General features: G+C 37.1%; 1 protein-coding gene across 1 annotated transcript in view; it reads left to right on the plus strand.

Moving 5' to 3' along the window:
- Positions 1 to 7051, plus strand: part of PLCXD3 (phosphatidylinositol-specific phospholipase C, X domain containing 3) — a 128905-nt gene extending 121854 nt beyond the window's left edge. Inside the window, exon 3 of the mRNA XM_004678349.2 lies at positions 376 to 7051. Coding sequence (XP_004678406.1) covers positions 376 to 529 — 154 coding nt within the window. The 3' untranslated portion in view covers positions 530 to 7051. The remainder of the gene's footprint in view (positions 1 to 375) is intronic.
- The last annotated feature ends 4895 nt before the right edge of the window (positions 7052 to 11946 follow it).

Raw genomic sequence — 11946 nt, forward strand, 5'->3', positions numbered from 1 at the left:
CTAGAAAGAAGGAGGTTGATAAGAAGTGTTTGCTACGTGCATGTATTCATCTCTGACCTCAGTTCCCATATCCCTGGAGACTGCAGCCACACCACACCAAATCAGAATAGTGGACAACCTTCACTATAAACTCTCACAGCACTGACATTTTTCAAAGATGGAGAGACCAGTGTAGATAGAGCAGGCTGTGAACATTTTTCCTGCAGAACCTCTTCAAAGTTTAAGAAATTAGCATTGTCCTTTGACTTTTTCCCCTCCATTTTGTGGCTATAATTGGGACATTTCTTTAGAGAGAAAACTAAATGAAGCTGGGAATTGTAAGCTTGAAAAATAATGTCTGGCCTTTAGTGACATCTTTATTTCTTCTGTTCTCAGAGCCCTCCCAGCCATGATGCAATGGGTCCGCATGCAGAAACCAGGAGAGAGCGGCATCAATATTGTCACTGCTGATTTTGTAGAACTTGGTGATTTCATCAGCACTGTCATAAAGCTCAACTATGTCTTTGATGAAGGAGAAGCCAACACTTGATAGCACCATTTAGAGCATCCACGTCCACGCATAAGACAGAGAAGACTCATCGTGTTAGGCATTTTATCTATAAACACTCTGATCTTCCTATTCCACTGAGTCTCTGAAGGGATTAGGGCTGGTAGTGGGTGGGAAAAGAGGGAAGCCATTTCTTCAGTGATTATAATCATATTCTGCATTACTATAAATAATTCATTTCCCATTTGATGAGCAAAATTTAGTGTTAGGGATAAAAAGACCAGTGAATTTTGCTTTTCAAAATTAGTCTTTGTATCGTAATACTTCTGAGTGTTTACTTGATTGCGTTTCTGGTTTCAGCCTAAGGCACCAACCAACATTGTCTGCATTCTCTTGCTGAATCTTTCTGCTCCCTCTAGTGCACTTTTTTTAGTCAGCTGCTGTGTGAAACTCCAAACAATTGAATGCTCAACATAACATGTATTACATTGTTGTATTGAAATTTGTTTTGTGGGACTTGATATAATATTCTGTGGTCATCTGCAACTGGGTGATCACTGCTAACTCATGATCATAGAAAATATGTATCCAGTCAGTTTCCCTGCCTCAGTAAATATTGAAGACCATGACCAGTGATTTTGTTTGTTTGTTTGTTTGTTATGTGAAATAATAGTGTTTCACAGTATTTCTATTTCAGGCAGCTATATGTATAGAGTAAAAATTTTTGGAAAAACTGTTTGTGCCAACTCCGTAATGAAAAATAGTAGGAGGGGAGATGAATACCATTTTAATTAAAGGATAACTTAAATAGAATTGCTCTGAAATGCCCAGTAATTGTAAGTTATGACAAGTGTGTTAAAGTCAGAAAAGTCTGAAAAGAACTTTTGCAATTGTCTTCAAATGATTTTTATTTGCTTTTTTTTTAAGAAGAAAAAGAAAGAAATGAACTAGTATGTAAATTTCTCTAATCAATCAGAATCCAAATATGTCATCATAGGTTCAAGTGTTTGAGGAAGATATTTCAAGAAGCTTTGATTTGATTTTCCTACGTGAAGTTGAAGAAAGGTGGTGGAAAGCCTTAGAGCAATGTTTTTGAAACTGTGCCCATGAAATCTCAAAGATCCATAAATTATCTCTATGACCTGGGCAGACTTATGAAAATCGACACTACCTCCCCTTCATAGTTCCCTCTCCCCTGGGCAGACTTATGAAAATCGACACTACCTCCCCTTCATAGCTCCCTCTCCCCAGGGTCGAGAATGAGACTGTAAATGTATCACAGCGAGTGTCTGCAGGTCAACATTTGATAATCCGATTCTATAGAGAAGAAAAATTATAATACAGCTTTGAGCTTGTTTTTTGCTTGGAACCTTTGTGAAATGTGACGAGTCTAAAATAGTCTTAGAAGAGCACAATAACCCTTGCCTATGTTTCTCAGTCTTTGTGAGGCATTTCTCAAATATGCTCAAATTATTACAATTATGAATTACTTTATTTTCATGTTTAGAGATAATTTCCTTGATAGTTTCTTGGGAAAATATAGTCCATACAAAGTGGGGCCACAGAGAAGTAGAAGCATGCCCTCTGATTTTAACTAATTTAAATGTAGGATAATTGGTTTAATCTCTTAGGCCTAGATAAGGGGGAGTCAATTCCAAGAGTATGTATGTGAAGACTATAGATAATAAAGAGTTAATTAAAAGATTATAAATACTCACTGTCAGAAAATAGTATTTATTAACAGCTGCATGAGGGAATAGGAATTGTTTAATGGAAAAGAATGTTTATGAGAAGTGTGTCAGTGTGTGTGTAGAACAAGTAGCATGCATTTTACACACAGCAGATATGTTCTCTTTCCCAGTTGTATGTCTATGTCTTGCCTAACACAATATATACCCACTTCTGTGCATGCAATACACAAATAAATACAAGTCACACAAATACAGACATAGACAGAATCACAACTCTTCTTTTTGCAAGACAGCAACGATAATATTAAATAGTCTTAAGACTGTAACTCTTAAAACCTAAAATGAGTGATAAGAACTCTGAAAGTAGAATAGATGATGATATTAAATATTTTTGTAAAAATAGTCTAGCTGGGACTTAATTATTTACATATATATAATTTTTGTTCATCTTTCCCTGGCAGTTTTATTCTCCCCCCCCCTCACCCCTTCACCTGCAATTGAATAAGAATCATTTTTAAAGGACTGTGGATTATCGAGATTCATGTCCTATAAACTTGCTTTTGGGGCAGACTGTCTCTCTGATTATTCATTATTCATGCCTCAAGAGCATGTTCAGCTAAGCACACTTGCCATGACACAAAGATTTAACTTATAAATATAGCAGAAAACAGATCTTTCAACATATTGACAATGAATCAGATATAGTAATGATTTTTTTTTTAACTTAAATGCTTTCTTGTAATGTTTGCTTAGGTTAGCTTTGTCATTTGGGTGCTGGAAAAAACAAACACTGAAGCATTAGCCTAATCATGCAGATTCTTACCAGAGAAAGCTTTTCATTATTATTAATGACACGCACACAGAAAACCTGTTTGACAAAAGGTTATTTCAAGTCAATGATATGGTTCCCTGCATACATATGATGCCTAGAAAACAGGCCCTGAGGATAAATGGACTTGCCTTAATTTCTAAAGAGTAAACAGGGAAAAGTGAGCCATGTTCCTCCAACTAAAGAAGAGTTCACAAGGAATGATTCTTTTAAAAGGGCAATGGAGAGGTACCTGTGGTTGGCTTTTGTCCATTGGCTCTGCCCTGGAGCACACTCAGGGAGCAGGCTGGGGACTTACATCAAGAGGTGGGGGGTGAGGCCAGAACTTACCTTAGCCCCAAGCCACCAGCTCCTCCCACCCCAACTCTCCCCCTATCTCAGTGGGGCGGTGTCTTTCTAGATAGCTCACAGCACAAGGGCTACAGATAGGTCTCAAGGTGGGAGGATTTACATCTTGGGGCACTTTTCTTTCCTGTTCCTTCCAACTCTGTGTCACAAGTCCTGCCAGGCAAACAAACAAACAAAAATAATACTATCCAGTTTTAAGCCAATCTAGGAAATCTAAGGAGTGGGTGAGATGAGGGAATCCATGCCCAGATACCATTTTTGGCTTTCTACCTTGTTTTTCATTCGGAAGAGTCACAGTGATGAATCCTGCCATTATCATTTCTGTCTCACTGATCACAACACAGTCATGTGAATACAGCAAATGAGAAAGCATCTTTTCAAAGCCTTAGGATATTTTATATGATGACCTCAATCTTCACTTTCAGCCATACTAGGAAAATTCACTTTTCATGGAATGCCACCTAAATGTGAATGTATTAGAGCATGAAGTGTTTGTCATTTTGTGCCTGTGTATGAACACACATGTAAACACACACACACATGCTTGGCGTGTACATTCTCACACTTATAACATTATTCACATGGAAACTGCACTCTAATTATCAACCTGATCTTATTGCCATTTTAACTCGTAAACAGGATCTCTTGCACTAGTAGGCACACACGTAATTCAAATAATTAAATATTTAAGAGGAAAAAAAATCACTGGAAGACCAATGAAAAATGAGATCTTTATAAATAAGAAATGCCTAGCAGTGAGAGTCCAGCCACATTTTCACTGACACTTTGAACTGGAGAAGCAAAAGTATGCTTGAAGAGAAATTACAAACAAATATGCATCTTCATTTAAGGTTACTTTGAGTTATTTGAGGTTCTGTCATCTTTTCCGCCAAGGTTAACTGTTCAGGTTCTCCCCTGTTAGGATTCCAGTCTGGAAAATTTGGAAGTCTCAGGAAATGCATGTTTTCATGAATTTTTCAGTGCTACTGCTTTCGTGATCCAATGACACCTTTGGTCGCTCATTTAAATGAGAGTGGTCGCATTTTGAATTGCTAATAGAAAACCATGCAGTGTCCCTCAGGATATGCTAATCAAGGTTTTTAAAATATTTTGTTTGATAGTACTTTAGTCTTTCAACTAGATTTCAGTGACACAATGGTGTAAGTGCTGTATTTGCCATAACTTATTGGTGGTTCCTGTGTTATATAGCCATTTTAAATAATGCTCTAAGTTGTTCATTTTCCTAATGACAATGACAAAATGGTCTGTAGAATTTGTAAAAATGTGTTGACTGTCTGTTGAACATTGTGTAACTCTGATTTCATTTTGTGATACTATTTTGTAGGTATTTGTTCTAAACATATACTTGTATGAGTCAGAAGTACGTGCCTGTGTGGTGTGTATGTGTATTGTATCTTATGAAAATCAAACTTATCCTAAAAAAGGGCACATAATGACCAGTCTTAATGCATTGCCATTTCTTGTTGCTGCATTCAGATTCAAACTTCAAGAGAAATGATGTTTCAGTTAAACATGACCTTTTGAAACATCAGATGAGGAATGTGCTTTACAACTTACTCTGAGTTTCCATTACCAAAGAGTCCTGTTCGTGGAACATTCTATGCTTTTCATAAGTTTCCAGTTACCACCAATTAATTAACTTCATTTTCATTCCAAAAAACCTCCTAAATTCACATTCGTTTCCAACAACCACATTGTCGATGTGCCGCTAAAGCTGTTCTCCAAACATGGAACCATCTTGCTTGTAAAGAAGGGTTTCCCATGAAAAGTTTCTCCAAACCATTGCATTTTAAAAGTTGGATCTTCTCGGTTCATATGAACTTCTCTAACTCTGTGAGAGTAACCAAAGACTCATCAATATTAGGTGGTTCCAACATGTTATTGACCTCAAAAAACAAGCCTATAGAAGCTCTTTTACCCCTTAGCCTACATATAATTCACTTATAGAAAAGTCATGACTAGATTAAGGATCTGCATAGGCTTGACATGCTCAAAGCAAAAAACTCTTCAATCTTGTAAGGACCTGGGATCTGGTGATTAGTTTTCCTCCCTTTATTTTTCCTTCATAATTTTTTTTTCCATATTAAGGGTTGCCAGATAAAACGATATCCAGTGAGATGTGAATTTCAGATAAACAATAAATTTTTAGCTTATCTCCCAAATATTTCATAAAGTATTCTAATACTAAAAAAATACTCATTGTTTATCTGATATTCAAATATCGCCAATTGAGTTTCTTTTTTTCTTCCTCTATGCATCATGCCTCTATTGTTTTTTAATCTGGTTTACCAATAAAGGGTGAGAGCTATCCTCCTTTCATATCTTAAGAGAATTCAAGAAGATCTATGGTTCTTAAAGCCCTTCATGAAGTAAAATGTTGGCCCATGCCTAATCTAAAAGTATGTTATGAAGGAACAATTCATAGATGGAATAATTAGATTTAGTCCATGCCAAATCTAAAAATACGTTATGAAGGAACAATTCATAGATGGAATAATTCATAGATGAAAAAATTAAGGCATAATTAATATTGTCACATTCAAATTTCTCTCCACTGCCTGTTGTGACTTTCCAGAGTATCCTGCCCCCCCACATAGATCCCTTCGAAGAAAAAATGTGCTTAACAACTTACCAGGGTTTCCATGAGCAAACAATACAGTTTGTGGAGCACCGTATGCTTTTCAAAAGTTTTCAATGTCAATCAATTTATGGACTTCATTATTCTACAAAGAAAGTAAACTCATATTCGAGGTGCAGAAAAATCTCCAGTAATCCTTTAAGTAACATTTCCCACTAATTGGGACAAAATGAACTTATACATTAAAAATGCCTCTGGAGAGTGGCGCACCTTCTAACAAAATTCAATTTCTCTTCTCTCAGAGAAGTTATTAACGGCTGGCCACAAATTATTTTTATCACATTGGTCATCTGTGGAACTGTGGAAAAGCTGACATAGAAAAACATGCTTGTTTGACAGAAGAAAAGAGAAGTCATTGGAACATTGTGGTCAAGTCACAGGTCTGTGTGTCTCCTCAGGGGCTGAGAGGGGTGTTGGGGAGCAGGCAAAGATGGCTGTAGACCCTGACAATGAAATCTGCCAAAGCCGGTTATTACAACCAGCAGTTTTTGGGAGAAACTGAAAATCTAAGACACTCCAGAGTAAGAACAATGAGCTGCTCTAAGGACAGTTTCTAGAACAGTTTGCAGAAGACAGAACCATGGTGGAATTCCTAAAATAGTCTAAATATGGTCATCTCCAATAGTGATTCTTTGATGTAGGCTGACTATGGATGGAGTTTGGGGACATTTTTGGCACCTACATCTTCTCTTGAAATTTTTGTATTAAGAAAATCCAAATTCCTGAATACAACATTTTCATTTCATAGTTCCATTTGCACATATTTGTGTTGATTTGCTTCATTTCCAAAGCATGGAAATTTGCAGAGCTGGTGACATTTCCTTCATTAAACACCAGAAATTCACCAGAGGGAGACAGATCTGTGCCTTCTCTTTTTAGGATCTGGTCATTGATACTTTAATAAATGTGATGTAAACAAAATATACACCTATGGTTCAGTTTAGTATATGTGAATTTTTTTGATAAGATTGTGTTCTTAATGTAACAAAGTTTCTTTGTATTCAGTGAAATGCTTAATAAAGTCTTGGTACAAGTTATCTTTATTATTTTTTAATTTCAAATTCATCAGAGCTGATTCTTAAATAGGACATGACTCAGAACATCAGAAAATACGATTCTTTTTTAAAAATATGAATCATCGTGTTAGGATATCCTCTGTGAAAGAATATATTCTCCACCAAATAAGGCAATTCTTGAGTGCTTCCCCTACATCATAGTTCTCTCCAAAGTCTCATATTTTTAGTATTTGACATTACCACAAATTAGGGCAATATCAATAGAGCATCATATTTATATAAACACCTTTTAAGGTTAAAAGCTTAAGGTAAAGGAAATCTACTTTGACTGAATTTTCACTGTGTCAAATGCATATAACAAAATTTCAGAAATGAAACTGCCTTTGTAGTTCATCATTAAACCTTATGTGCTAGGATTCAAATCAGCCTTAAAACTACATATCAGTATTGTAATACTCTTATAAAGACAATCCATGCAAAAAATGTGGTCCAAGCTTAACATTGGGGCTGAACTTGGACATAGTCCCCCAAGGATCTGCTTATTAATTTACACCAGTAAGTTCATGACACTAGAGGTTTCTATCTTTAAAAAAAAAAAAGATTTATTTATTTATGCGTACAGAACTGGGTTACAGGCCAAGAGGTGCAGGGATGATGAGAGGGTTCACCAGAGACAGAATAGGGAGCAGAACTGGCAGACTGATGAAGTACACTGCTGAGGGGAGCAGCAGGCAGGTCAGGAGAGATCTGCCACATCATGTGGATCACATCTGGGGCAGGAATTGAACTAATGCTAAAGTGGTTTTAACTTTTTAGTGCTGTGCTTTAACCCGCTGCACCACCAGGGAGGGCTGGATTTCTATCTTTAAATATGCAATGATTTCTACATTTAAGAAATAGTATATATTTGCAAATAATATTCCACATAACTACGTATTTGTCTTTAGTGTGGCATTGCTATAACTTCATCAGAATCATTATTTATTTTTGCAGTTACTCAGCACACTTTTTCCAAATGTCTGTAATAAGGCTGTTTTTCTTGTTAAGCACTACAGAAACTTTTCTCAAATATCCCTTAAGGAAATGGGTGAAACATAGCTTTGGTAGTGTCCCATAAGTACTAGCAGGTGGTACTATTTTGCCCTCTAAACAAAAAGATAAACTAACAAAAATTCATGCTCAATCACCTTTTCAAAGTAATATCCCAAACTAATAAAAGTGATCACAGTTATTTCTAAAAGGCTGAGAATAAAAGCACAATTTTTATAACAGCTATAATCAGAAATTGGTTGGTCAGAGCCACCTATGATGAAGAGTAGATTCCCCTTCTCTCCCTTCACTGTGGGCAGGTCACTGTGGATGAGCTTGTCCCACATTCTATCTATATCTCTCAAACAACAAAAGCAGAGGCTTTAATCCTTTTTCCTGCCTTCCTTCACTCCCACTACCTCTGTTGAAACTGCTTTTTCTCAATAGGCTGAGCTCATGAAGTAAAACAGATCCCACAAAGGCAAAGAATATTTCTGCATGCAGGGCAAAAGCAGTGATTCTTCTTAGACAAAGGGGTAAAAATATCATCTGGAATAACAGGAAATAATTTCTGGGTAAGTGGAAAGTAATGCTATGGAATTATGGAAGGTTTCCACCTCAGCTCTCAATGTATGGTCACTATATGCCCTTGGTCGTGAGCCATAATAATGGCTTACAGGAACTAAGTGGTAAGCAGTGAAGCTAAGTGGAACTGGGTACCCTTTACCATTTTCATCCATCAGTGCTGTGGATAGAAATATTCCTGGAACCATCTGGACCTATTAGGCAAAGGTGAACCACTTTAAAACCACAGTGAAATTGCAAAAGTGAGTGTTAGTGCCTTAAGGAACAGGACAAGAGTGCAGACCCCGTGGTGCCAGTGTTTCTGGAAACACTCCTTAGCAGAAGCTTATTTTCTCCTTGCACTTTTTTTTTTTCTTCTCACATACAGTGTAATTTTGTTCCTGGGGTTTTACTGAGAAATAATTAAGTAAAAACCTTTTGCCTCAACACAAATGCTCAGCTATTATTAAATTGTTCTCCTTCACTTTGGAATAAAATAATGTGTTTGCAAACTGTTTCCTATTTTGGCATGAGGAAAAGGCAGAAAATATTAATTTGGAACCAATAATCCTTTTTTCTCACCTGATTACAGCCTTGTGAATCTTTAAATTTTGAAGGTGAGGCATTTCTTAACCAATTTCTGTATATCCAGAGCATGTTATTAAAGCATATCTGGATACAATGATTCAATGACTGGATGTGATCCAGTTGAATGGTGGACAAATGACACGAACCAAGAGCACACTGAACGCTGACTTCTGACAATGAGGGTTCAAAAGTTTGAGGAAGTATCTTCAACCTCCTGTACCACTTGGAGTGATACTGACCATGTTGGAAAACTATAGGGAAAATACTGAAAAATAGTTGTTGTGTCCTTATTCTTTTCATTGTTATTGAGGTTGGTTTAAAGCACTGTGTAGATTTAGGAGTACAAGCTCATACTTATTTAGCTGTATATTACCATACCACACCTATAATATTCCACTGTAGTCCAGGGGCCCCCTCCCAGCTGTAAATCTTATCAAAGAATATTCACCTAGGGGAACTTGGTTTATGATGCATCTATTTAAAGAAAATGAGAGGAGAGGATTATATTTTGAGCTTAAACAAAATCTCTTGTTAAATTTTCCCACTCCTCATCTACTTCTATAAAAACTGGCATTACATGAATATGTGAACTAAAATTCCACAGACTACTGCTTCCACACAAGATCTTTGATGATATACCTTTCTGGAAATCTGTCATTTTCCTTACATCTTCCTGAGTTCCCAGATATTTTGTGTGTAATGAAACATTTCCCAGTCCTGGCTACTGCCTGTTGCTTCATTCTTATCTTGATATCCACAGGGGGCTTCAGTCTTTCTCCCTTTTGCAGCAGACTCCTTGATCAACCCAGGTGGCACTGCACTGCTATATCCCGAGATGAGCATCTTTACAAAGGCAAAGTCCTCAGTGCCAGGAGGTAAGTGGTCTGTAGTCAAGTAAATATTGGTAGGGAACTGCTTGTCCCTTCATGCTACACGTGAATAGAGGGACTTTAGTGTCCTGGTAATTGCCAATGATTAGGGGCCAAAATCTCATTCAGTTTTCTCATAGATTTTCTTTCTTTCTTTCTTTTTTTTTTTTTTTTTTTTTCTGTCATACAAACACACACACACAAAAGTATGGATGGTTTAGGACAGTAGGTAATTCCAGCGACAGTCACCATGCTGGTCTCAAAGTTCCCTGCTGGGGACCAGAAATTTGTTCTTGGTCAAGTGTCTTCATGGTTTCTCCTCACAAGAAATTTTTCTAGGAGGTTTCTAGGTGAGTTCCTCATAGACTCACCCTCACAATTCTGTTATGGAGACATTCTAGAACTTCACCTGCACATGACCCTAGAACCATAAGCCCCGACCAACAGACACAGATGATGAAATGGCAAAATTGGGTTCATGGTGAAATATTCATAGAACTTAACGCAGTGCTTCTCAAATGTTCCTTACTTAAAGAAACATTTAGAAAAAAAAAAAAACACAAATTACAACACAATAGCTTGTGGCATGGCTTCTATATGGGAAAAGTCAATGGCTCTATCTCTCTTCTCACCTCTTAGGACTCTATGGGGCTGCACTACTCAAATTTGATTGTGCATACAATTATGAGTATCTCAATAAAGTGCTAGAAATACTGATTCAACAAGTCAGGAGTGAGCTTCACATTTTGCCTTCCCGCAAGCTCCCCAATGATAGCAATGTCAATAGGACAAGCATCTGACTTCGAGGAGGCTGGGCTAAGGCCCTCATCTTTAAAACAATCACTTCATAGCCTGGCTTTCCTGGGATATTTACTTTGGGAGAAGAATAAATGACCAGACTTTAAATTATAAAACCACCATGAGTGCAGGGATGATTACAGGAAAGAATGCTATCATAATTAAAATGCTTCTGTTTCACAAGCCTATTCAACCCAAAACCACCAGGAACTAGTACTTATGAACTGATGGAATCAGGTTTATTGGCCCATCACAAGGAGAGCGACCACACAGAAGATGAAATAAGGGTCCTCTCACAAAACTGAGGGGGACATGGAGTCATTATAGTGTTCTGTGTAAGGGTAAAGAGGAGGTGAAATCTCAACCAACACTATTCTGGTAGACTGTCAACAAAATAGAGTGTGTAAAGTATCTGGATTAGCAAATTAGACCCAGATTATTATGGTTCTTTGGCCCTATGATGTCAAGATATCTGTGCAATGTTAGCTGTAGAAACTCCCTGATCTGAGTTTCTGCTCCTGGGTTGTGATTCAAAGCTGTTTTCTCATGTCGAAAAGACTTAGAACCTGTATGCAAGAGTGGAATGTGTCTATCTCACTGATAAGATTTTAAATAGCTGTAGTCACTCATAAAGAGGGAGTTATGACACTACAGATCTTGTAGTGTGTCCTTGAGGGAAAAATGTGGATAGCAAACTTTGTAAAGTGACTTTATTTCTGTTATTACAGTCATTGAGATCAGGCAGATTTTACTCTCTCGGTCCAACTTTTCTTTCTACTTTCTCTGTAAATGAAAGAAAACAGATTCAAATTAATATTAGCCAAAAGGAAAAAAGGTAGAAGAAACAGCTTTGGGGTTAACTGAATCTGGAGTCTCAAACTACATCTTCAGGGCTTGCTTATTCTCCATCTCTGTTTCACTCTCCTTTGCACTGACTAAGCGAGTTAGCTTTTTCCAAACTGGTGAAGATAACCAAGGAGTACTGTTTTTCCCCACAGTTTCAGCTGAGCACAGAATAAGTAGCTTCACTGGTCAGGGTTGAACCAAATGTCAATTTCTCAAACATGG

The sequence above is a fragment of the Condylura cristata genome, unplaced genomic scaffold (assembly GCF_000260355.1).
Source record: "Condylura cristata isolate star-nosed mole 26May11 unplaced genomic scaffold, ConCri1.0 scaffold00007, whole genome shotgun sequence".
Classification (NCBI taxonomy): domain Eukaryota; kingdom Metazoa; phylum Chordata; class Mammalia; order Eulipotyphla; family Talpidae; genus Condylura; species Condylura cristata.